This window comes from Podarcis erhardii, assembly GCF_964252035.2.
Source record: "Podarcis erhardii genome assembly, chromosome: 2".
Taxonomy (NCBI): domain Eukaryota; kingdom Metazoa; phylum Chordata; class Lepidosauria; order Squamata; family Lacertidae; genus Podarcis; species Podarcis erhardii.
Window position 1 is genome coordinate 116,798,304 of NC_138498.1, and position 26,881 is coordinate 116,825,184.

At 46.9% G+C, this 26,881-nt stretch overlaps 1 protein-coding gene across 3 annotated transcripts; it reads left to right on the plus strand.

Moving 5' to 3' along the window:
- The first annotated feature begins 598 nt into the window (after positions 1-598).
- On the plus strand, positions 599-26,317 carry LOC309336639 (uncharacterized protein). Of its 3 annotated transcripts, none has more exons than XM_081852718.1 (4): positions 599-743; positions 22,239-22,961; positions 23,078-23,201; positions 24,047-26,317. In XM_081852718.1, the coding sequence occupies exons 2-4, from the start codon at positions 22,260-22,262 to the stop codon at positions 25,309-25,311; spliced, it is 2,091 nt and encodes a 696-aa protein (XP_081708844.1). In that variant the 5' UTR covers positions 599-743; positions 22,239-22,259; the 3' UTR covers positions 25,312-26,317. The 3 variants fall into 3 exon arrangements, with proteins under 3 accessions (XP_081708844.1, XP_081708842.1, XP_081708843.1); XM_081852716.1 differs by lacking the exon at positions 599-743 and adding an exon at positions 3,886-4,007; XM_081852717.1 differs by lacking the exon at positions 599-743 and adding an exon at positions 16,693-16,825.
- The last annotated feature ends 564 nt before the right edge of the window (positions 26,318-26,881 follow it).

The following is a 26,881-nucleotide window of genomic DNA, read 5'->3' on the forward strand; positions in this document are numbered from 1 at the left end:
TTACTTGCAGGTGCAAACAGTATTGAAGGCAGGATGATGCCTTACCACCATCAGCCCAAGGCTGCGTATATACCGTGTATTTATTTTATTATTTTATTTATGGTAAAATTTAAATAATAATAATAATAATATCTTTATTGTCATTGCCCCCTCTCGGGGACAACGAAATTACTTGGCTGCTCCATCCACCCAGGTAGGGCACTCCACTCAAAATCAGAACAACTATAAAAACACTAATTAAAACAATACAGTATAATACATCACATCATTGAAAAGCACTGAGAACCCATACATTTAAAGCACCTCCCCCCCCCCATCCTGGGAACTGCAGTTCGAACCTCACAGAACTACAACTCCCACCATCCTTAACAAACTACAACTCCCAGGATTCCGGCGGCGGGAGAGGGGGCGTGGAAGGCGCTTGAAATGCTTGGTGTGCTCACAGCGCAAAAATGAACGCACAATAAAAAGGACGCCCGGAAGCCCTGCCGCTGACTTTCCCTACATCAAGCTTAAGGGGTTAAAAGCACCGAGCTCTCCTGCCTAGAGAAGGCGGAGACATTATTAATATTATTGTTGTTATTATTGTTTTTTTTAAAAAAAAAAAGTTCCATACAATTCCTCTTCCTGTCCCGCCCCCTTGGTTGAGTCCCCTTTTGGGTCGTCCCGAAGTTTGGAATTATTATTATTATTATTTTGCAATTTAGCCGCGGCTGCAAAGGAGTCAGCGCCTTTTGGGAGCGGTAAGTTAAGTCGGGGATTTGGGAGAAGGGGGCGATCGGAGGCGAAGCGGCGGCTGGAGGGGAATCCGAAGCGAGGAGTAAACAAGATGCACACCGCCCTCCCCGCCTTCCTTTCCCACGCCTGCCAAATCAAAGGGAGAGCTTGTTAGCTGGATCTTCCCCGGGCCACACACCCCACCGCGTGCTCTTGCGGGAAACAGAACCTCCACCTATAGGTGCAGTGTACCCCTGTAAGCCAGATGCTGTGGGGAGCGGGGAGGAAAGAACAGCAACAACCCCAAAAAATCAGGATAGGGTTGTTGCTTTAATCTTTCGCTTGCAAGCTTCAAAACGTAAGCAGAGATGAGCTGGAACACAGCTGGGAAGTTTTTACTTGTTTTGTGTGTGTGTTGTGTTTTCCTTTTTTAAAAAAACCCTTTATTCAAATTTCAAAAACTACATAATTATATGTGCACTAAACATGGTGAGACGTAAATAAAGGAGAGAAAAGAAGAAAGAGATACAACCCATGTAGAAGGGAAAATAAAGGGGGGAGGGGGAAAACCCAAAACTATATATTTTTGCAAGGTTGTTATTGTTCTTCACCAGATCTTAACCTATTACAGTATATGTAAGAACAGATTCCAAACATCGTTGAATTTGTCCATGGCAAGTCTGTGTTTATTTGCAAGTTGTTCATATGTTGTGAGTTTGTGTATAAGTCTTCAATCCAGTTGTAGAAGGGAACTGTATTTTTATTTTTCCAGTTCATCAGTACAGTCATATCTTGTGTTGCGTCCGCTTCATGTTGCGTCTTTTCGCGTTATGTCCCGCGGCAACTCAGAAGTACCGGAATGGGTTACTTCCGGGTTTCACCGCTCACACATGCGCAGAAGTGCCAAATCATGCCGTCTGCCTGCTCAGCACTTCGAGTTGCGGGCATTTCATGTTACAGACGGATCTCATCCGTAACACAAGGTACCACTGTATCAGTCTTTTTGCTGTGGTAAGGGCACGGAGAGTCCACTCTTATTGTCCTTTTGTAAGGTACCATGTGCTGGGTATATAATTCAAGAGCATATTTTGCTCTGTAAATGTAAGGTTGTTCCGTGCAGTTCTGTTGATGGTTTCAGTTACCTCCTGCCAAAATTATTTCAATATAGGACAATGAAAAAACATACTTTTTAAAGAAACATTATCCCTATTGCATCTCCAGCAGAACGTAAGCAGAGACGAGCTGGAACACTGCTGGGAAGTTTTTAGTTTAGAGAAAAAGGAAAGGGAGATGCAGGATGGAGGGGTATAAAGTTACGCAGAGAGAATATTTTCTCCCTCTCAGTCCTAGAACTCTGGCACATCCAACTAAGCTGAATGCTGGAAGGTTCAGGCAGATGAACCTTTTTTCACCCAGCGCAGAGTTTAACTACAGAATTCGCTCCCCTGAGCTATTGTGGATGATCACCACCCTGTACTGGTGTAAAAGATTAGATAAATTCATGGGGGATAAGGCTTTCCGTAGCCACTGGCCTGCCACAGCATGGGCATATTAGGGAGGGGGTCAGCTACTCCTCATCAAGTAAATAAATAAAAATACTTAACAAACTGACCAATCACGTCACAGATAGCTTGGTTCTGCCCCCCTAACAAAAGTCCTGTCCCCCAAATATAAATTATGGCTACGCCCATGAGTCACGATGGTTATGCTTTACCTCTGCTGTTGAAGGCAATATATACCAGGTGATGGAGACCACAGAAAAGGAGGTTTCCATCTTGAACTCAGGTCCTGCCTCTTGGCTTCCCTTCGATGCATCTGGTTGGCAACTGTGAGAACAGGATACTGGCCTAGATGGGCCATGGGCCTCTTCCAGCAATGCTCTTTTTGTTCTTGGACCAAGGCGTCGTCCTGAAACTGAATCTGAAAGAAATGGGTGTTGCTGTTCTTTTGCAAGGGGGGAGCGATAAATTTTATTCTTTCAACTTTACAAAATATGACATTTAGAGCACTGCAAACACTATTTTAACGTTCATATATGATTGACCATTCACGAAATGCTACTCATTTCTCCTTCAAACTTCTCAGCCAAATATCTGACTCCCAGAACCTATGGCTTTGCTGCTGCTTTCTGTTGTTGTGGGTTTCTCATTAAAGCCAGCAGGTTTGGCTGGCACCAACTGTTCCCAAATCTGCTTTAAGAATTCATACTTGCCTGTCTTTGAGCTTCTGTTCCTCATCTTCTCTCTCTCATTATACACATTTCTTTTATGCTTGCACCCCAACATATGTACACAAATCTCTTTGCGCTCTGGGGTAATTTGTCTGGGCTCCAGGAAGAAGATTATGGAGGTTCTTGATGGAGAGAAAATAGGGGAAATGTTGGGAATGCAATATCAGAATGCAACCATGCAGCTGACATGATCAAAGACATGATCAAAGGGATCTTCCCTGCATGGAGGGGGTGGGGAATTATTATTTTTTTACCTCTAGCCTCACCCTCCACTGGCATGTTTAACTGGATAGCTCTGTCCTTAGAGCAGGAGAACAAATCTCAGAGTTGTGGGTTCAAGCCCCACGTTGGGCAAAAAGATACCTGCATTGCGGGGGGTTGGACTAGATGGCCCCTGTAGGTCCTTCCAACTCTACAATTCTGTGATTCTGTGTGACCCTTCCTTCCCCAGAAGGGATTGCAGCCCTCAGATCGAAAAAGTTTCCCCACCTCTTCTGTACGGTGAACAGCCTTTCTGATGTGCTTGCCTTTGCCACGAGTAGCCATGTGAGGAGTTGACACTGTTTATATTTTATTAATTTGGTTTTCAATGTTTTATCTACATTCTTCTCTCATTTTTTAATTGTATTGCTTTATCACTGATGGTTTTGCCGCCTTTGGGAGGAAGATTGGGAAATACATTCCAATTAATCAATCGATGGGCAGCATCTAACCAAGTCCCATTGCAATTAATGGGACTGAGCTGGTTTGGCATGTCAATTTCCCTGGGTCTGCTTTCAGTCGGATGAGCAATAGATAAAAGCCCAATAAGAATTCCCTAGGAAGATGTCCAGAACTTGTCTTCCAGATTCCCAGACTAGAGGTGCTCTTCTGCAGCTCTTTGAGGGTTAAATCCACCGAGCTGCAATTGCTAGAGAGGGAGGAGGTTTGGGAGGCAAGGGAGGGAAGAATGGGATTGCATTCATGAATGCCACTTCCTGTCTGCTGCCTTTGCCAACTGGGATTTTGAATTATCTTTGCAAGCGGCTGGAGAAAGATGTCCCAGAGCAGTGAATTAAAGGTACCTGGGATGATGGGTGGAGAGGAGGAGGAGAAAAAAAACGATGGGGAGGGATAGACAAATTGGGGGCAGGGGGCAGGAAAAGCCGATTTGGGCAGGCAAGTCGAAAAGTGCTGTGGAAAAATCCCATAAATAACTAAAGAGGCAGGAATCGCTCTCTGGCATGGTCTGGTAACAAGAAAGAGGGAAATAAACACAATCAGTGCCTCTTGGGCTCAGAAGCTGAGAGAAAGGATGCCTGAACGTATATATCAATCCATACGCTGCATTTCAAGAGAGATCCTTTCCCCCTGGGGATTGGGACTAAGCTGGGAACAACCTCTGTCGAACTGGCCCTGCAGCATCTTACGTGGGTGTTCTAGATGTGGGATGTTTGTGAATTCTTTCCATGTTGCTCTTTAATCTTTTATTACTTCTGCGGTAGGAGAGAGCTGAATTCAGCAGGAGTGGCACATCTCACTGCCATGAAAATTAAGAACTACCTTAATACCAGGTCAGCCTAATGGTCTGTGTGGGCCAGAATATTCTACATCGGCAGTGGCTCATCCCAGGGGCATTTCTGGGTACCTTAAAAACTTGAGGAAGGGGTGTAGCTCAGTGGTGGAACATTTCCCTTGCATGCAGATGTTTCCAGGCATGTCTAGGTAGAACTGGGAGAGAGTTGTGGCCTGGATTCTCATCTGACTATAACAGATTACTGAACTGGGTCCAAACTAAGAAAATGAATTTCCATAATGACAAAGTTCTGCACTTGGGCAGCAAGAACCAGATGCACAAATATAAATATGGAGGGCACTTGGCTTAACAGTAGTACATGTGAAAAGGATCTAGGGTCTGAGTAGACCACCAGCTTAACATGAGTCCACATTGTGATGCAGCAGCAAAAAAAGCTAACACTATTCCAGGCTGCATCTACAGAAGTATAGCATCCCGATCAAGGGAAGTCATAGTACCGTTCTATTCTACTTTGGTCAGACCACATTTGGAGTACTGTTTCCAGTTCTGGGTGCCATAATTTTAGGAAGAATACTGACAGGTTGGAACATGTGCAGAGGAGGGTGACCAAGATGATCAAGGGTCTGGAAACCAAGCCTTATGAGGAACAGTTGAGGAAGTTGGGTATGTTTAGCCTGGGAAAGACGAGACGAATAGCCATGTTCAAGTATCTATAAAGGGCTGTCACATGGAAGATGGAGCAATCTTGTTTTCTCCTGCTCAGGAGGTAGGATTCAAACCATTGGCTTCAAGTTACAAGAAAGGAGATTCCAACTAACCATCAAGAAGAACTTTCTGATGTTGAGAGCTCTTCATCCATGGAACAGACTCCCTCTGGAGGTTGTGAACTCTCATTTCTTGGAAGTTTTTAAGCAGAGGTTGGATGGGAATCTATCATGGGTGTTTTAGTTGAGATTGCTGCATGTCAGAGCATTGGACTAGATCACCCTTAGGGTCCCTTCGGACTCTACCATTTTATGTTTCTGAAACAATTTTTCACTTTCCGAAAGAATGCATGAACTGAAATATACGGCTATTGTTTCAAACCCACTCTTCGCTGAATTTTGCAGAGCAGTTCTTTTGTCAAGTAGTATGTGCAAAAATGCATACAGTGGGATAAAGCGTGCATATACATGCATTTGCTGGCAAAAAAGATGCACACAATTATGCCAGGGGAAATAGTTTTGGTATATTTTGGAGCAAACTTGCACACATAAAAGGTGTATGTTAGACATTTGCACTAAAACGCTGTTGAATTTTCATGAAGGCTTTAAAAGAAAATTGCAAACTGGCAAAGAGAACTTAAGATTGGACAATGAAAGACTTAAAGAAAAAAATGTCCATATCCAGTGCCCCCATATGGTTAAATAATAAAGGAGCAAGGGGCAGCAGATTCGGCCCCCAGTGTAAAATACCTGGGGCTCACTGCCCCTTGGGCTGTGCCCTAATAACACCCCTGGCTATTCCTATCACCTGCTACTTGTTCCCTTAAGCTGACTCCTAGCAAAACAACACAGCCTTGTAGCAATTTAGGGACTAATACATTATTATCACTGCTTTTTTTTGTGGGGGGACACAGGGGTATGCCTAAACATTTTGTGAATCTTTGTACTTTTGTCCATTTTCTGCATTTATTTTTCCCAATTTGAACTATAAAATGGTGATTTTTCTTGAGTCAAAATGAGAGTACCCCTAAACATTTTTTTAGAAAAAAAGCACTGACTATTATTGGTGGTGGTAGTACTAGTAGTATTAATTAGTAGCAGAATCCAAGGGGCGCCTCCCTGGGCATGCCCCCCCACTGCCAGATATTGGGGGCAGTTCTTTTTTCTGGGTGTATTCAAGGGTATGCAATACTGCCACCTTTCCCCAACAAATGTTAAAAGTGTAATTTACTGTAACAAGTTCACGGTGAGTACTGGAACCATTTTTCCTTTAAAAAATGCACTTTGGGGGGCACGTAACTTCACCCCACATAATCGATTGCAAGACGCAGTACACAGGCAACATTTGAATAGCAATTACCATCAACTTGGGGGGCGGCCCCCTCAAATATTTTATTGGGGGGGGGGACAGGACCTTGGCCCCAAAGAGTTTACTCCTATGATGCTAGAGAAGTGAGGAGAAGCTGATCTAGTGGCTTCTGGGTTTTAGGGAGATCTTGCAAGAGTCCTGCAAGATCACACAGGGAGGCACCTACAGTGCTTTCTCATGATCTTGCCAGAACGCAGAAGCTGCAGCCGTGTAAGTGGGGCTTTGGTGAGGGCGGCAAGCAGGGTGCATGGCATGAATTCAAAGTGGCACCTTCCCATTGCGGCGAATCAGGACAGGCTGCCTCTGCTTGCAGGAGAAACTCTCCTGCCATTGCTGTTACCTCTCAGGTGCCTCTCAGGTAGCCTCATCTCTGAGCTTATCTGTTATGTGTTAGTACTAACACCTTGAACTCAGCAGGTATCAGTTTGGCACCCACTGCAAATACTGCAAAGAAGATTAAGGGGTGATATGATAGCCATGTTCAAATATATAAAAGGATGTCACATAGAGGAGGGAGAAAGGTTGTTTTCTGCTGCTCCAGAGAAGCGGACACGGAGCAATGGCTCCAAACTACAAGAAAAAAGATTCCACCTAAACATTAGGAGGAACTTCCTGACAGTGAGAGCCGTTCGACAGTGGAATTTGCTGCCAAGGGGTGTGGTGGAGTCTCCTTCTTTGGAGGTCTTTAAGCAGAGGCTTGACAACCATATGTCAGGAGTGCTCTGATGGTGTTTCCTGCTTGGCAGGGGGTTGGACTCGATGGCCCTTGTGGTCTCTTCCAACTCTATGATTCTATGATTCTAAGGTGTTAGTGCTGGCAACCTGCTGTGGCCTTTTTTCTTCCTCAGAGGTAACCAGTGGAGAAATTGAGGAGTGGCAGGAGTAAGTCAGAGTTGCAGCACAATCATAAGGGTGGGTCTGTGAATTGGTGACTGCTAGCCCCCAATAATTATTTGCATGGATATTTGGGGAAGGGCTGTAGGTAGCTCAGTGGTAGAGCACATGCGTCACATGCAAAAGGTCCCAGGTTCGATTCTCCACCTCTCCAGGTATTTATTGCTGTTTTTTAGATTGATTTACCGCCTTTCATCATAAGATCTCAGGGTGGTTTACAAAATAAAATACAGGATAAAAACGCAAGTAAATAATTAAAACAAACCAGCAAAACAATAGCCCCCCCCCCCCCCGTCTTCCTGCAGACACATTTAAAAGGCTGTAGAATATTAATCAGGCAAAGGCCTGGTTGAAGAGGAACATTATTGCCTGCCACCTAGAAATATATAATGAAGGCACCAGGCGAATCTTCCTGGGGAGAACATTCCACAAATGGGGCGTCACTACAGCGAAGGCCCGTTCTTGTGTTGCCACCCTCCAGATCAAGGGAGGCACACGAAGGGTCTCAGATGATGAACGCCAAGTCTGGGTTGCTTTATGTGGAGAGAGGTGGTCCTTGAGGTATTGCAGTACTGAGCCGTTTAAGGCTTTATAGGTCAAAACCAGCACTTTCAGTTGGGCTAGAAGATAATTGGCAGCCGGTGCAGTCAGACCAGGAGTGGTGTGATACGCTCAAACTCTCTTGGCCCAGTGAGCAACCTGTCTGCCGAATTCTGCACCAGCTGAAGCTTCTGAATCGTCTTCAGGGGCAGCCTTACATATAACACGTTGCAGCAGGGCTGGAAATGTCATAGAATCATAGAACTGTAGAGTTGGAAGGGACCCCGAGGGTCATCTAGTCCAATCCCAGGAACCCTGGAGAGCTGCTGCCACTCATAATGCTAGAACTCAGGGACACCCCATAAAGCAGAATGTTGTCAGATTTCAGAACAGACAAAAGAAAGTCCTTCTTCACACAACCCGCAGTTAAAACTGGAATTTGTTCCCACAAGGTGCAATGGTGGCTACAAAAGAGGATTAGGCAGATTCATGGAGGGTACTTGCTACGATGGCTATGTTCTGTCAATAGGCCTCTGTATGCCAGGTAACCCTGTTGCCAGAGGTTTTGCTTTTGAGGCACCTGCTTGGCCACCATGACCTCATGAACTACATGGACCAGAGGTCCAGCTCTGAAGAGTGCAGCTTCCAACTTCCCTCTCTTTCATTTGTTGCCTGGTATTCAAAGGTACCGGGATGCGGGTGGCGCTGTGGGTTAAACCACAGAGCCTAGGACTTGCCGATCAGAAGGTCGGCGGTTCGAATCCCCACGGCGGGGTGAGTTCCCGTTGTTCGGTCCCTGCTCCTGCCAACCTAAGCAGTTCGAAAGCACATCAGAGTGCAAGTAGATAAATAGGTACCGCTCCGGCGGGAAGGTAAACAGCGTTTCCATGCGCTGCTCTGGTTCACCAGAAGCGGCTTAGTCATGCTGGCCACATGACCCGGAAGCTGTCTGCGGACAAATGCCGGCTCCCTTGGCCAATAAAGCAAGATGAGCGCCGCAACCCCAGAGTCGGTCACGGCTGGACCTAATGGACCTAATGGTCAGGGGTCCCTTTACCTTTACCTTTATTCAAAGGTACACTGCCTCTGATTCCGCTGGTTTCATCTGGCAGCTGTGAGTAATGGCTGCCGAAACTGGATGTGGTTCTGGGGGAAGGTGGGGTGGCCAGAGAAAGAGAGAGACTGCCTTTTCCCCCATTGCTGCTTTTTGACCCATAAAAGCTGCTGTTTGTTGGGATGGCGAGCAATTGCGGGCGGGGGGGGGGAGAGCACTCTGCATATTAGAAGTGCTCTGTCAAATCCTTTTATTAGATTAATAAAAAGCAAGGCAGTCTCTGGCTCTAGGCTAAGCGCACCAATAAAGAAGCAGCAGGCCCCAGATGCATCAGAGCGCATGCCTCCCTCTTAACCCCCACCCAAAATAAAACAGGATAGGATACACTGCTCTCCTGCCCCTTGCATCCCTATTCCGGATGGCGAAGGGCCTCTTCTCGGACCAGCTATGTAGACTCCCCACCACACCCGAGACATACGCCTCTTTCAGCAGGATCTGTGCTTCTTTTTTTAAAAAAATATCCCAGCCTGCATTTTATGACCCAAATAGCAGGGTACAAATTATAACAGCAGTAAAGTGCTGGTGGAGGAAAGCTGGATTTACCACTGCAGCAGCCAATGTGGCAAGGCAGAGCTCTCAAAATAATTACACAAACAGAGAGAGAGAGGGAGGGAGGGGTAATTAACTCTGAGTATCTGCTGGGTGTAGGGGACGCGGGTGGCGCTGTGGGTAAAACCTCAGTGCCTAGGACTTGCTGATTGTATGGTCGGCGGTTCGAATCCCCACGGCGGGGTGAGCTCCCGTCGTTTGGTCCCAGCTCCTGCCCACCTAGCAGTTTGAAAGCACTCTTAAGTGCAAGTAGATAAATAGGGACCGCTTTATAGCAGGAAGGTAAACGGTGTTTCCGTGTGCTGTGCTGATGCTGGCTCGCCAGCTGCAGCTTCGTCATGCTGGCCACGTGGCCCGGAAGTGTCTTCAGACGGCGCCGGCTCACGGCCTCTAGAGCGAGATGAGCACGCAACCCTAGAGTCGGACACGACTGGCCCGTACGGGCAGGGGTACCTTTACCTTTACCTATCTGCTGGGTGTGCAGGAGGTCCCCAGGTTCAATCCCTGGCAGCTCCAGGTAGGGCTAGGAAAGACTCCCTGCTCACATTCTCCCTATACAGTTAAAGGACTTGGATGCCACTTTAAGCAGTCATGGCTTCCCCCAATGAATTCTGGGAGGTGTCATTTGTTAAGGGTGCTGGGAGTTGTTAGGAGACATCCTATTCCGCTCCCAGAGCTACAATTCCCAGAGTTCCCTGGGAAGAGGGATTGATTGCAAAACCACTCTGGGAATGGTAGCTCTGTGACTATTTGAGTATGTGAAAAATTGCATTGAAAACGAGCTTTTTCATTAGGATTTCCACCCCCCCACACACAAAATTTGGCAGATTTCTACGGAAATGTGAAGAATTGGAGGTGAGAAAAACGAGAAGCATAGAACTGAAATGAACTGATTTGTCTATCTCTATGGTTTCGGGTTCAAGTTTCTAATGCTTTTACTAAAGGTTCAAACCATAGATTTAAATTACTCTGATACTGCTGTTAACAGTGCTGGCTTCTCCCAAATAATTCTGGGAGCTGTGGTTTGTGAAGGGTGCTGGGAGTTACACTTCTCAGAGTTCCCTGATGGTTATACCATTGTGATGGGAAAAGGGAGGCTCCTAACAACTCTAAGCACCTAGAATTCTTAAGCCATGGCTGTTTAAAGTGGTATCATATAGTGCATTAGACATATGAAGTGAATGTGGCCTCCATGACCCAACTGTATTGCTGTGGAAGCAAGCTTTGTGCTTCCACAGGGCTCTTCTTGGGCTACCACCTCCAATCACTAAAGCAGGGTGGGGAGCTTGGGGCCCTCCAGATGTAGGATTCCCACTCCCAGCAGCCCCAGCCATCGTGGCCAATGATCATAACAATGTGAGTTGCAATCCAGCAACATCTGGAGGGCCACAGACTCCCCATTCTTGTGCTAAAGTTTGTGAAATATATCTGGTTTCAGTAGAGAGCCTGATTTTAGTCATCACACGTGTGCAGAGACACACAGCCTTTTCACTGAGTCGCGGATGTTTCCCTCTGCATTTCACTCTTCATCCAAAGAACAGGAGAGCGATGAAGCATACTGTAGTTCACAAACGCTTGTGCCATAATAAAAGCATTAAGTCTTCGAGGTGCCACAAGGCTCTTTGTTCTTTTTGCAGAATAAAGTGTGGCAAATGTCAGTGTAGAACCACAGAAGTATATCACAGGAGCCACAAAATTAAGCTAGGAATTGGGAATGTGCCCTAGTAAATATCCGCTCAGATGCAAGCTCATTAGGAGGCCTTAAGCAAGCCTCCTCTACTCTTTTTTTTTTCCTTTTCCTTTTTAAAATAAGCTTAAAAGAATTGTATCAGGTTTGCTTCTTTTCTTCCTGGCAGAGGTTCTGTGTCTGACTTTTTAAGAGGTGCGCATAACTGGCAGGGACTCTTAAGATTATTATTTATTTATCTCATTTAATGGTTTGGCGCCCTGCTTTTCTTGTAAAATAAAACCAAAGCAGCCCGCACCAGGGAATCAACAGATTAAAGCCATCCATCATTAAAAACAATAAAAGCAGCAGAACTGAAGCAGATCGCAAAAGTAACAAAGAGGCCAGCAAAATAAAATCGGTCTGTAAAATGGTAACAAAATTGCGGGGGGGGGGGTGTGTGTGGCAGCATTGCAAAGCTACTCGAAGCTGCTGCCAAAAGCTTTTAATTGGTGAGGAATAATAAACCAGGGCTACTCTCCTTGGTGTGAAGCTTCAGAAAGTAGGTGATCATGGAGCAGGACCTCCACTGCTGAGAAGAGAGTATGCGGCGTGCACAGTGCCAGCTGGAGCCACCAACCTTTTAGAGCTGGTGGGCACACTGGGAATTTTGAGAAATCTCCATGGGCACCAGTCACAAAATGGCTGTCGTGGATTCATGACATAACACAAGATGGCTGCCACGGGAACGTGGCGTGAGACAAAATGGCTGCCACCGTTGAAAGAGAAGGAAGAGAGACAGGAACACAAAATGGCGTGGATATGTGCCCCATCCTCAAATCTGGCACCCCGTCACATGAGGAAAGGGGTCTAAACCAGCCACCGCTGTGGTCGCTCACTGAGCAAAGCTCTTTGCACCTCTCTTCTGTTCAGAATAGGAGGGAGAGAAGGGGTTCAGTTCTGGCGTCCTGTAAAAATGTAGGCATGGGAATGTTTGTGCTCAGTGTAGGGGATGCTGAGCCAAAGTAAACAGTCCCTCATGCATCGTGGACTCAGCGGGATATTTGCTGAGACCTTTTGTGTATGCCTTAGGGAGGTATGTGCGGCTGGGCCGTCAAGTGCAGTGGAGGACACTGCCTGGTCACATCCACACCGTACAATTTGAGCACTCTTGAGCCCACTTTCAGTAGTCATGGCTTCCCCCAAAGAATCTTGGGAACTATGTTCAGGGTGCTGACGGTTGTTAGGAGGACCCCTTCACAGAGCTACAGTCCACAGCAGGCTTAAAAAACTACAGTTTTCACATTTGGCCTGGGGTGGGTGGGTGGGAGGACACACAATGAATTTTAAAACTGGTATGAGTGTTATAAACATGTGGTGTGACCCCCAGTCATATCCACTTTAGTTGCATTAAATAAGGAAAGGTGCCATATTGTCCTTCCGCCTCAGGCAGGGCAAGGCCTCAAGCCAGCCCTGTAGGTGATGGAGTCAATTTTGCTGTGCCTCGCCATATTCATGAACATCAGCTTTATGCTTGTAGTGTTGGAGAACGCTTGCTATTATTTATTTAAATTCCATTTAATAATTGCTTCCCAGAAAATGCCTCAAAGCAATTTCACAATGAAAACCAGCAGCAATAAAAGCAATTGCACAGTGACCTATATATTAAAATGAAAAACAACAACGCAAGGGAGAACAACAACAACTACAAACGCTTTCATATGTAAAAGCAATTAAAAACCACTTTTGTATGTAAAATCAATTTCAAATCCGACGCCGATAGAAAATGGGATAAATATCTTCACTTAAAAGGCTCTTTGAAAAAGGAAGGTCTTCGATAGGCAATGGAGACTTTGCTTGTCTGATCTGTAATGGGGAAGGGGCTTCTAAGGGCAGGTACCAACATGCTAAAGGCTCGATTCCTATATTGTGATGTGGTAATAACTACAAAAGGTCCTCTCCTGCAGAGTACAGGGATCAGAGATCTTAAGCCCTTACTAAAATAACACTAAGAATCAGAAAATGAATGGAAATTAAGCTTTCTATTGCGAGGAAGGCAGCCTCTCTTGCAGTAAAGTTATTTGGAATCCATTGCAGACGTGGTGCGCTCCTGTTCTCTTCAAGCTTCTGCCAACCTATCAATTTGAAAGCACACCAGTGCAAGTAGATAAATAGGTACCGCTGCGGCGGGAAGGTAAGCAGCATTTCCGTGCGCTCTGGCTTCCGTCAGGGTGTCCCGTTGCGCCATAAGCAGTTTAGTCATGCTGGCCACATGACCCAGAAAGCTGTCTGTGGACAAACACCTGATCCCTCGGCCTGAAAGTGAGATGAGCACCGCAACACCATAGACGCTTAACCATCCAGGAGTCCTTTACCTTTTACCTTATGCATGAGGGTATACATGCATTTTGACACATCTCTCCTCCCTTTATTTTAATGTCGTTTTAGTAAAGCTGTGATACAAATTTCTGCTTGATGTGTACATTGTTAAAACTATGGAACTTGCTCTCTCAGCTTGGATTCATTTTAAAAGGATTAGACAAATATTGCAGAGGAGAAAGCTCTTAATAGCTACTAGACACGATGACTATATCCTCTACTGTCAGAGGCGATCTATGCCTCTGAATGCCAATTGCTGGGAATCACAAGTGGAGAAGGCAGTGCTGTTCCCCTCAGATCCTGCTTGTAGGTTTCCCCCAGGCACCTGGTCAGCCATTGTAGGAACAGCATGCTGGACTAGATTGGGCCATTATTCTGATGCAGCAGGACTCTTCTTAGGCTCTTAAATTTTATGTATAGAAAGCATACATGCCTTCCTTTAATGTTTTTGTGCAGCTGGAATGTGTCCTTGAAGTGTGAGAACGCGCCTAGATGGAGAAATGTGCATTGCTTTACATGGCTGGAATGTAGCCTACGGTAGAAAGATAAAAAAACATTCGACTGATTAATATTCTACAGCCTCTTAAATGTGTTTGTGGGTGGGTAGAGGGGTTATAGTTTTGTTGTTTTTGTTTTAAATATTTATTTTAGCTTTCATCTCGTATTTTTAATTTTGTGAACTGCACTGAGATTTTTTGATGAAGGAGGTATATAAATTCAATAATAAAAAATAAGTAACTGTTGCTCCTCCCTGTAATAATGTCAATTTCCTGTATTCCTAACAAATCTGTTTGCTCGGGCCACCAAGACTCTTTGTTTCATGAAATTGACTAATAATCTAGTGTTTCCTCTCTGATTTGCTGCTTAGACTTAATTATGCAGTCTATGTTTGCAGTGTTCCTCCTTGTACCAGTCTGGGTATGTAATCAGGGAAGGGGAAGGTCTTTGATTCAGTTCACATTTAAATATTAAGCTACCTAATTCACACTGACACAATACAAAAATGGAAACACAGCTGTCCTTTGAAATTTGTACTCTGAAATTTGTACTTCTTTTAATTTTGAAGCACAATTCTCTAGCCGAGTGACTTCTACAAAAATTCATACTTACTGGACTAAAGCGCGCAGTAAAATGCATATATCAGTTAAAATAGTATACAAAAAAGGCATTGTATTGCGGGGGGGCGGGGTGGGATTGCTATATAAAAATGTGTATATTAGGAAAATCACCATACCAAGATACATATATTAGGAGAAATAAAAATGCTGATGAATATTCATGAGGGCTATACACACGCACACATATCACAAACAGATGTCGAAAAGTGGAGAACGGAATATAAGTCTGGGAAATTAGAAAATGAGAAAAGCTGATTTTGCCGAATCTCCCATCCCTAAGATGTAATACCCGCCCCTCAAACAAACGCTTCATGGATTGGCAATAGATTTGTGGCTTTCTCCAATATCAGGAATTGGGAAGCTATGACCCTTCAACTCCCATAATCCCTGGCCATTGGATGATAGGAGATTTAGCCCAGGAATATCTGGAGGGTACCACTTTCCTGTCCTATATGAACCTCCCTATAAATTATGATAATCTTCCAAGTTCCTCTTGCATGTCCCAGTTTGGGGGGGGGACACCATGAGCAAGGACTTTTCTGCAGTAACACCCTGGTCCTCACCATATCCCTGGTGGTGTTCAGGCAGGCAATGAAGACATTCCACATAGCTTTTAATGTAGGGCTGGTATTTTATTGTGGGTGTATTCTGCAGCATGCTCTTGACCCAGAAGTCATTTCTGTACCATATATTTGGAGGTGAGGGAAAGGGGGTGTTATTGTTTTGTTTTGTTTTGTTTTGTTTTGCTTCCTGTTTTTATTATGTATTTTGTGTTTTTATCTTTTATTTTGATGCTGTGAGCCGTCCCGAGATCTTCGGATGAAGGGCAGTATACAAAGTTAATAAATAATAATGATATAAAATAATAATATATTTAAAGCATTCTTATACCACTTTAAGCAGGCATGGGTTCCCATCAAAGAAACCTGAAAACTAGTTTTAAAGAGCTTGGAATTGTAGCTCTGTGTTGGGTAACACAGATCCCAGCATTCAGTGGTGTAAATGTGTGTTAAATATATTGTGCAGATGTGACTGATCAGGGTGTATCAGCTATGAGTTTTTTCTGCTTTATTTGTTGCTGGTAGATTTATTCTACTTTATTAGTTGTTGTTATTCATTATGCACGCTTCACTGTAAGGCCCACAGGCAGGTTACAGCAATTTGAAATACAACATTTGTTAAATAATGTTTCTCCAGTGCTACCACATTATTGCTGTCTTAAGGGGCTATAGTGCATCCAAAGTGGGACAAAAATAATAATAATAATACTCCAGAACGTTTGTGGCATGAAAACTTAAAGGATTTCAGCCGTAAGCCACAAGACATGCAGTGACTAGAAATAAAGCAGTGTTTTTGCCTCCAAACCTTTGAAGATGTAAACAGTATTGAAAGTGGAATAGTGTGTGGACACCCCAATAGTATCATGAGCACGAAACATTAGCCATGCACAATAAAAAGGACTTTTGGAGGAGTGCGAACTCTGTTCCCTTCTTATTTTTAAGGCTTTAGTTTTAATTTTCGTTCCTTGATGTTTACTTTGGGGGGGGGGAACCATTTGAGAGCGGCTTTGCTAGGGCTAGAAAAGTAACATTTTGTGTGTGTGTGTGTGTGTGTGTGTGTGGCATTTTGTAGTCCAAGAAAAGCTCCCCCCGCTGTTCACTTTCTGGCCTTTAAAAGACTGCAAGTCAAGTCCTCTTGACTGCAACAGATTAACATGGCCACTATCCCTCTGCAATTGTTCTCCTCTGTTGATGTTGTTGTTTTTCCTACTTGGAGTGGTTCAGAGGGTTAAACCTATGAAGCTCTGGTTCCTAGAAAGGCCTGTGGAAATTTGAGATGAGAGCTGCAGAGAGAGAGAGAGAGAGAGAGAGAGAGAGAGAGAGAGAGGAAGGGGGGGGAGAAGGCTCCCTCTCCCTTCTCGTCCCGCCTCCCGCCTCCGGTCTGACATGAGAAACGGCCTCTTGCATCTCGCTTCCCAACCTGGGAGCAATCGAAGGGCTGCGGCAGACACAAAGGCTGCAAGGCGCGGGTGAGTTCAAGGAAGGAAGGAAGGAAGGAAGGGGGGGCACCCGGATGCAAGCTACAAAGTAGTGGCAGTGGGAAGGGGGCTGAGTGGGAGAGACGAGAGAGATGGGGAACTAATGCCGGAGGGAAGGAGCAGGGGGTCCTCGGAGAAACTTAAAAGTGTGCAAAATTCAACTCAGAGCACTTGTGTGCCCAGATGCCATGTGGTTTGACATGGGTGCTTTAATGCAGTCTGGATTCGCACGGTCGTCAGGAATTGTTATTGCAGAAGAACTGAGAGAGAGGCAGGCTGTCACCCCAAGAGGCAGGGCCTAAATCGGAGGCTATCCAAACTGTACCCCGGGGAATCCGGGAGTCCCTCTGAAGCGGAACTCCGCAAGAGGATCAGTAATGGCGGACCAGCTTCCTGGGGCAACGGGCTGGGGGGAGATGGGGGAGGATCAGCTTCCTGTTGCCACTGATCTTCCCCCAGGCAGGTGGGGCAGTATGTCTCAGGTGCACTCAATGGGATGGGATGGTGAGGCCCAAGCCCTCCTGGCCAGCACAGTGCATGAACTGAACAGAGCATCCCACGCCTTGAATCCTCTTGCGGGGAGTTCCATGGACAACATAGCCAGCTAGATGAGACAATGTGAGAAGGGTATTGACTTTGAAAAGTGCTAGTCTGTGTTGGTCACTGGCCCTTTGGAAGTTGTCGGGGGACGCATATTCCCCTTACAAGTCCCAGAGTTCCCTGGGAAGGGGAACTGAGTGTTAAACCACTCCGGGGATTATAGCTCTGTGCGTTGAATAGGAGTCTCCTAACAATTCTCAGCACCCTGAACAAACTACAGTTCCCAGGATTCTGCGGGGGAAGCCATGACTGTTTAAAGTGATATAATACTGCTTTAAATACATAGCGCAGATGGGGCCTGGGAGAGGATAGGGGGAAGGGGGTCAGTCTCACAACGCCAAAGTGAGCCAGCAAGTTATTTAATACACATTTATTCCATCTTTTAAGATGGACCTTGACATCAGTTATCGGTGTCCTGGTTACTTCCAGGCTGGATTACAGCATTGCTAATCATGTGAAGCTGTTTTACAAAACAGACAAAACCAATGCCTCATAAACTTCCAATTGATGCAAAATGTTGCTGACAGGCTTGAGATCTGGCGCCTAAAATTTGGAGTTTTGTGGTTCTAACTGCAATGGTTGCCAGCTTTTGTTTTGGAGCTTTGTGTCATGAATGGCTGCTATTAGTTGTTAAGGACCTGGAATGGCTTTGGGGGCCAGGTTACCTCAGTAATCTCTTGCACCCACGTGAAGCAGTGGGCACTGAGGATCAGCTTCGGAGGTCCTGTGCTCTGCCCTTTTCCATGTGTGAAATTAGATGGGCCATGATGAGAAAAGTGGCCTTTGTTGGTGGTGGCCCCACAATTGTGGAATGCCCTTCCCACGAAAAATTCACCTGGCCTTTCTTTCAGCCTTTCTGTTGGTGCTAAGGCTGTATACACTCCATACGTTTAAAGCACATGACATGCCCTCAAAAACCCTGGGAACAGTCTGTAAGGGTGCTGGGAATCGCAGCTGTATGAGAGAGAAACTACAGTTCCCATTATTCTTTGGGAGGGAGTCATGGATGTGCTTTAAACGTATTGTGTGTGTGCAGCTGAAGGTTCTTTATTCTCTATTACAGTGGTGCCTCGCAAGACGAAAAGAATCCGTTCCGCGACTCTCTTCGTCTAGCGGTTTTTTCGTCATGCGAAGCAAGTCCATTGACGGATTAGCGGATTAGTGCTATTAGCGGTTTAGCGGCTTTTAGCGGCTTATCGGCTTATCGGATAAGCGGCTTAGCAGCTTAGAAAAAAGGGGGGGAGGAAAAAAACCCCGCAGGAACTCGCAAGACATTTTCATCTTGCGAAGCAAGCCCATAGGAAATTCATTTTGGAAAGCGCCTCCAAAATGGAAAACTCTTTAGTCTAGCCGGTTTTCCGTCTTGCGAGGCATTCGTCTTGCGGGGCACCACTGTAATTTGCTTTAAAACAAAAACACACAAACTAGCAACTTGCTGTTCTTAGATCTTTGCTGAAGTTCTGTAAGCAGTCCCTCCAATAGTCTTATACATTGTTGCTTTGTTATTCAAGGATCGACAACGTGGTACCCAAGAGCGCACAGGTTTCTGCAGAGGCCTTAATGGGTGCTTGCTAGATCCCCTTCACCCTACTTAAATTAGGCTTGGAAGATGCATTTTGTTGTAACCAATAAAAGAGGTTGTGGCGTGTGCCCATCAGTCCCAGATTCAGTTCCCAGCATCTTCAGGCAGACTCTCCAGCCTGGAACCCTGGAGAGCTGTTGCCAGTCAGTGTAGACAATATTGAGCTAAATCATGGGTAGGCAAACTAAGGCCCGGGGCTGGATCCGGCCCAATTGCCTTCTCAATCTGGCCCGCGGATGGTCCAGGAATCAGCGTGTTTTTACATGCGCAGAATGTGTCCTTTTATTTCAAATACATCTCTGAGTTATTTGTGGGGCCTGCCTGATGTTTTTACATGAGTGGAATGTGTCCTTTTATTTAAAATGCACCTCTGGGTTCTTTGTGGGGCATAGGAATTCGTTCATTTCTCCCCCCAAAATATAGTCCGGCCCCCCACAAGGTCTGAGGGACAGTGGACCAGCCCCATGCTGAAAAGGTTTGCTGACCCCTGAGCTAAATGGACCAGTGATCTGATTCACTCAGATATATATAAGGCAGCTCCTATGTTCTGTGTCCCTGAATAGACCAGGACCAGACCAGACTGTGGCCCGTGGACTTCAATCTGGTGGTCTGCGGTGTGTGTGTAGAACAGCGGGTGCAGCAACTGTGAACAGTGGGTGCAGTGCGTTAAATATTCATGTTGAGTTCTAATTGTATTTTTATTGCTGCTTTTGCATTGTATTTTTTATGTATTATCGTACCTTCTATTGTAGTCCATGTCAAAAAATAAAATACAATTTAAATAATGAAAGAAGCAATAAAAACACAGTTAAAAATCCTGCAGCATCTAGCACAGCACATTACAGTTGCTACAACGGACAGAAAAAAACCCATTAACTGGTCTGCCAAGACTCTCAGCAGTTTTCAAGTGGTTGGGGTGGGGGGAAGAATCATAGAATTGTAGAGTTGGAAGCAGTGGCGTAGCGTGGGGGGGTGCAGGGGGGGCCGGCCGCACCGGGCGCAACATCTGGGGTTAGGGCAAATCCACGGGTTAGGGGGCGCAAATCCACGGGTTACGGGGCGCAAATTATTTGCCTTGCCCCGGGTGCTGACAACCCACGCTACGCCACTGGTTGGAAGAGACCACAAGGATCATCTAGTCCAACCCCATTCAATGCAGGGGGAACCGCTGAAAGAGACTATGTATTTATACAGAGCAGTTTATTGTGGTCTTGTAGCTGCTGGTACATAACATGATGTCTTCGTTATCAAAAGGCTGTGCCACATTTTGCTTGTCCACTCTCGCCATTTAATCTGGATTTACTGTTTCTGTGTTTTTTTACTTAGTGGATTTTCGACAGAGACAGTAAAATCAGATTAAATGTGGAAATAATATGGGCTGGCATCTTGATGATGCCATGTTGTGTGTGGATGCTGCACAACTCTTGCACGCATTCGCTGCACTGAGCTCGCACTGAACTGCTGTATGGAAGTGCCGTTGGACTGCATGGATGGAGCCTCATTGCCAGCACTGGAAGAAACATGAATGACTATGTTCTACTTCTGCGGTCGGAGGAAGCAATGCTTCTGAATAGCAGTTGCTGGAAACCTCAGAAGGGGAGAGGGCTCTTGTGCTCGGGTTGTGCTTCCGGGCTTCCCATAGGCATGTGGTTGGTTATCATGAGAACTTTTAACTTGCTTTTTATAATTATTTTACTGTATCGTTTTATGGCTTTCTATACCCCTGTGATACAATGGTATATACCGTATTTTTGCTCTATAAGACTCACTTTTCCCCTGCTAAAATGTAAGGGGAAATGTGTGTGCGTCTAATGGAGCGAATGCAGGCTACATAGCTATCACAGAAGCCAGAACAGCAAGAGGGATTGCTGCTTTCACTGTGCAGCAATCCCTCTTGCTGTTCTGGCTTCTGAGATTCGGAATATTTTTTTTCTTGTTTTCCTCCTCCAAAAACTAGGTGTGTCTTGTGGTCTGATGCGTCTTATAGAGTGAAAAATACGGTAAATGTTTTTTTTAATAAATAAATAAACAAGAAAGAAAGAAATAGGACTAAGATGGGCCAATGGCTTGATCTAGCAGGGCTCTTCTTAAGCACATCTGGTAGTGCAGCAATAAAACTGCTAGCACATTCACAAAGCTAAGCAGGGTCTGCTGTGGTTTCAGATTGGATGGGGGGACAATGTGTTGAGATTCCTGGGTTGGACCAGATGTCTTTTGGGGGCCCTTCCAACTCTACAATTCTAATATATTTTTTAATGTTCTTATGGGTTATCAATCCATTCCCAAGGGCAGTTCAAAGATCTGTAGGGTAAAGAGTGGCTTGCCCCCCATAGGTACATGGGGATCCATTGTCCAAATGGAACCAGTGATATAGGGAGAGGTGGGTTGTTCATCGTAGGACATCTTAAAGCAGAGTTTGGATATGAAATTCCTACCCTCCTACCCCAACTTAAGTCTGAAATGGGACAGAGCTAGGAACATAGGAAGTGGCCTTATCTTGGCCCATCCAGCTCAGTATTGTCCACACTGACCAGCAGAGGCTCTCTAGGGGTCTTCCTCTTAGCTCTACCTGGATATACCCAGTATTGAACCCAGGACTTTTGGCCTGGAAAGCAGATGCTTGACCACTGAGCTAGGAATATAGGGAGCTGCTGCTTGAAATTGGTGTTTCTCCTTGTTGCAGCAGTCGTAATGCGCTGAAATATATGGAATTAGAACTGTGATGTCATGAAACCCAATCTATAAGAAATAAAAGAAGCAACTGACCTGCAATTAAAAATCAATGAATATTTAATGAGATGGATGGGCTATCTCTTGTCTTCAACCACAAATCCACATACATACTGCAGGCCACTGACATCCCACCAGTTGTCAAAGAGAAAAATAACTACCAAACTTTTAGAAGACATCTGAAGGCGGTCCTGTTTAGGGAAGCTTTTAATGTTTAATAGGTTATTGTATTTTAGTGTTCTGTTGGAAAAATATTATTATTGTTATGATGCTCAGGGTCCTCCTCCTGAGGTCCCATATTCTCATCCTCCAGCTTGTTCCAGCTCCCAAATCTCCCATTCCTGCTCATCACCCTCTCCAAGACATCTCCATGGGGTCTAAAACACAAGGTTCTTCTTCTGCTCTTAATTCAGCATAAGCTCTCATTGGTTGCCCCCCTGCCCCATTTTTGGGATACATAACAAAATTTACTTTACCCTCTTTCCCATTCAGGAGCTGGATTCGGAAACCAAAATGGAGGAACAGGAACCTGCAGGACCTGAACCACGAGAGACTGTGGAGGGGGGAGCCCGAGACCTTCACGTCGTTCAGGTCGGGGCCACCGGGGAGTTGATGGAAGGGGCCACGCCTCAGCAGTTTAAACGGGAGCCGGAGGACCATTGTTGGGAGTCCCAGTTGCAGGACTTCTTGAAGGCGATGCAGCCCTCCCGTTCGGGATGGAGGAACCCCCAGCCACCCCAGTATTCACTAGGAGAAGACACCAAGTATTTCCAGACCTCCTTCAAGGGAGGGGCTGAAGGTGGCCGGTGGCCTAAGGTCGAGTGCATGGACCAGAGCCCCCCGGGCCTCAGTGGAGACACCAGCAAGGCCTACGAGAGCAGCCGAGAGTCACCGGTGAAAGTGAAGGAGGAGGTTCTGGACGAGGATCTGGTCAACGTCGAGATGAGGCGGCAGCGCTTCCGCCTCTTCTGCTATGAGGAGGCCGAGGGGCCCCGAGAGGTTTGCAACAAGCTCTGGGAACTTTGCCACCAGTGGCTGCGGCCGGAGACTCACAGCAAGGAGCAGATCCTGGAATTCCTGATCTTGGAGCAGTTTCTGACTGTCCTGCCTCCGGAAATGCAGAGCTGGGTCAGGGACCAGGGCCCCGAGACTTGCACCCGAGCCGTAGCCCTGGCAGAGCGGTACCTGCAAGAGTCCGAGGAACCCGAACATAAGGCAATTGTTTTGGATTAAGGGTTTGGGGCTGGTGGTACCTGCAGCGTTCATGTTTTTTATACTTGTCTGACCATTATGCATCTCTCTCTCTCTCTCTCCCTTTTTTAAAAAATTAGCTGTCAGGCTCCTTGGAGAAGCCATTTAACTCTCCCATGTCAGATCATTCGCCAGCTGCTGTCCTGAAGATGCAGCTCCCCTTGGAGGAAAAGCAGGAGGATGACTGGGAGGCCACCTTGTCTGGTAAGTATTCCTGCTACCCCAGGGGCGGGGGACTCTCGCCAACCCCAGCCAATACGTCCAATGCTCAGGTATGATCAGACTTGAAGTCCCCTGCTGTCTCCTTGATCACTCTTTCTCAGTCTAAACCACCTCACGGGCTTGCCAGTGTAGCAGAGTAGTTAGAGTGCCAGACTAGAACCTGGGGGACCACGATTCAAATCCCCATTCAGTCATACAGCTCATTGAGTGACCTTGGGCCAGTTAACTGCCTCTCAGCCTAGCCTACCTCGCAGGGTTGTTGTGGAGATTAACTGAGGAAGGGGAGAAACATGTACACGAACTCTTGGAGAAACGCCACCTTGAGCTCATTTTTGAGTAAGGGTGGGGATCGCTGGAATAAATAAAATAATGCAGTATTCCGTTGTGGAATTAGCTGGTCGGTGTTAGCTAAATGGAATCTCATGGTTCGTTGGGAGGTCAAATGGGAAAGAAGGCTGTTCCCCACACATCCTGTTTGTGGGCTTGCTAGAGGGGGACCCGGTTGGCTACTGTGGGAAAGAGGAAGCTGGCCTCTGGGGTGATGCAGCAGGGCCCTTCACTACAATTCTTATACAGTGGTACCTCGGGTTAAGAACTTAATTCGTTCTGGAGGTCCGTTCTTAACCTGAAACTGTTCTTAACCTGAAGCACTGCTTTAGCTAATGGGGCCTCCTGCTGCTGCTGCACCGCTGCTGCACGATTTCTGTTCTCATCCTGAAGTTCTTAACCCGAGGTGCTATTTCCAGGTAAGCGGAGTCTGTAACCTGAGGCGTATGTAACCTGAAGCGTATGTAACCCGAGGTACCACTGTATTTGTGTTCCAACAGGCAATGAGCAAGTGCAAGATGACGACGAGGAGGAGTCATCCTTTCAGGCCGACCGGCCTGATCAAGTGGGTATTGGTGGAGCATCGCTGGAAAGAGCCAAAGGGAAAGGGTTCCAGGGCCTTGAGATGGACGGGAAGACTGAAAGTCGCCAGGGGCCAGAAGGTCACCTGGAAAGCCCTCCTGGGAAGGCCGCCAAGCTTTCTGAGGAAGGCGAGAGGGGCTTACGCGAAGGTTCCTCCCAGGAGGGAACCCACAGGCACGCTGACTCGGGGGAAAGCTCCTGCCAGAGCTTTGGCCATCAGGAAATGCAGCCGATTGAAAAGCCCCACAAATGCTCCTTTTGCGGGGCGAGCTTCTACGAGAGAACCCACCTGGTGATCCACGAGAGGATCCACACCGGGGAGAAGCCCTACAAGTGCTCGGTGTGCGAGACCTGGTTCTCGCACCCCTCTGAGCTCATGAGGCACGAGGAGACCCACATGCCCGAGAAGCCTCACAAGTGCGCGGTCTGCGGGAAGAGCTTCAACCAGAAAGCCTCCCTGATCACCCACGAGAGGACCCACACGGGCGAGAAGCCGTACGAGTGCTCCGAGTGCGGGAAGAGCTTCAGCACCAGCTCCCAGCTCATCACGCACAAGAGGGTCCACACGGGAGAGAAGCCCTACAGCTGCTCGTACTGCGGCAAGAACTTTAACCAGAAAGCCTCCCTCATCACCCACAAGCGGACCCACACAGGAGAGAAGCCCTACGAGTGCACGCTGTGCGGGAAGAGCTTCAGCGCTTGCTCGCAGATCATCAACCACATCCGGGTGCACACCGGAGAGAAGCCCTACGAGTGCTTGGAGTGCGGGAAGCGCTTCGGGAGCAGCTCCCACCTCACCGACCACAAGAGGACCCACACGGGCGAGAAGCCGTACAAGTGCCCCGACTGCGGCAAGAACTTCAGCCGGAGCTCCAACCTGACGGCGCACAGCCGGATCCACACGGGAGAGAAGCCATATATATGCTCAGGGTGCGGCAAGAGCTTCCGGCAGAAAGCCTCCCTCATCACACACAAGAGAACCCACACGGGAGAGAAGCCTTTCGAGTGCTCCGAGTGCGGCAAGAGCTTCATCTCCAGCTCTCGGCTCGTCAGCCATAAGCGGGTCCACACGGGGGAGAAGCCCTACGAGTGCTTGGAGTGCGGGAAGTGCTTCATTTCCAGCTCCCACCTCCTAAGTCACAAGAGGGTCCACACGGGAGAGGAGCCATATAAATGCGCGTAAGAGCGGGGAGAGGCTTTGATCACTAGGCCGGCCCTCCTGATGGGGCCACTTCACCCATCGCCCCGGCCAGGAATCTTGTAAATCAGGGATGGCCTTAGCTTCTGTAATCTCGAGGGCCGTTTTTATTCTCTACACCTAACATTAAGGCGCGGAATCTCTCTTACAATTTAGAAAGAAGACACGTATATTTTTTCTCTCCATAGGTATAAGTTTCCTCCAAAGGCTGGTCATTCATCCTGGCTGTTAAGCCTTGCTGGTGTGATGGGCTAGGCCTGTGGTTTGTGCAGATCTCCCAGCCTCCAGCCCATGAGGTGTGAGCAAGTGTGGCACATGTGCATGCTGCATTCCCCACCTCCATTCCCCATGCATAAGGGGAGATGCGCACATTTGGCTAGAAGGACCTGTGGTCTGACTTGGCACAAAGCCAGCTTTGTTCTTATGGTCCCTGCCGCCTGCCTGTGATTCCCAGCTAGCAAACTCTGCGGACCATTCCTGAGGTCAAAGGAAGGGCCGTGGCTCACTGGTAGTACACAAGCTATGCAGTTCCAGACTCAGTCCCCACAGCCTCCAGCTAGGGTTGGGAGAATCCTGTGCCTGGAACCATAGAGAGCTGCTCACGGTCAGTGTAGAACGTTCTGAGCCAGAGGGACCTGCAGGTTGACCATATAAGGTAACTTCCTGTGTTCTGGTGACTCTCTTTGGGGCAGGGATGGGGCCCTCTGCCTGGTGCTGAACTGCAACTTCTCTGCTGGCCATGTCAGCCAGGGCCAATGGGAGTTGGGAGTCAACAACATCTGGAAGCTCCCTATCCTTGCCACAGAGAATAGCCAAGGTGGAGGGTGGGCAGGACTCGGCAAGAAGATGAACAATTCAGCTCTTGCAAGGCAGTGTCTCTCAAGGCAGCTTTCTATTATGGAAACCTGTCCAGAGCATCTCGTCCGCTGAAGCAGCCCTGAGCGGTCGCCACCACAAAATGGGAGCTTGTTGCAAAGGATTCTGGGAAATTTATTACAGTGGTGCCCCGCAAGACGAACACCTCGCAAGACGGAAAACCCGCTAGACGAAAGGGTTTTCCGTTTTGGAGGCGTTTCGCTAAACGAATTTTTCTATGGGGTTGCTTCGCAAGACGAAAAAATCTTGCGAGTTCCCGTGGGGTTTTTTCGCTTTTTTCGCCCTTTTCCTATGCCGCTAAGCCGCTTATCAGCTGATCCGCTGATAAGCCGCTTCTCAGCTGATCGCTAAAAGCCGCTAGACCGCTAATAGCGCTAATCCGCTAAGCTGTCAATGGGCTTGCTTCACAAGACGAAAAAACCACTATACGAAGAGAATCGCGGAACGGATTCTTTTCGTCTTGCGAGGCACCACTGTATGACATACACCCACCCACACATAGTTTGCATGGAAACACCTGCCTGGGCCTTTGGGGCCTCTAAATTTGGCACCGCCTTGAAGCTCGACAGTGTCTTTCAGCACACCCAACCCACTCTTATAGATGAGCATTTCATTGGTTTTGAGAATATTGGTCCTTTCAGAGGACAGCTTGTCCTCCATTTCCTGTCTTCTCCTCTGA

Coding starts and splice junctions, on each gene's coding strand:
- LOC309336639 (XM_081852716.1), top strand. CDS start 3,984: ATGTCCCAGAGCAGTGAATTAAAG. Junction 4,008..22,238: donor CCCAGAGCAGTGAATTAAAG/GTACCTGGGATG, acceptor TTTCCCATTCAG/GAGCTGGATTCGGAAACCAA. Junction 22,962..23,077: donor CCGAGGAACCCGAACATAAG/GCAATTGTTTTG, acceptor TTAAAAAATTAG/CTGTCAGGCTCCTTGGAGAA.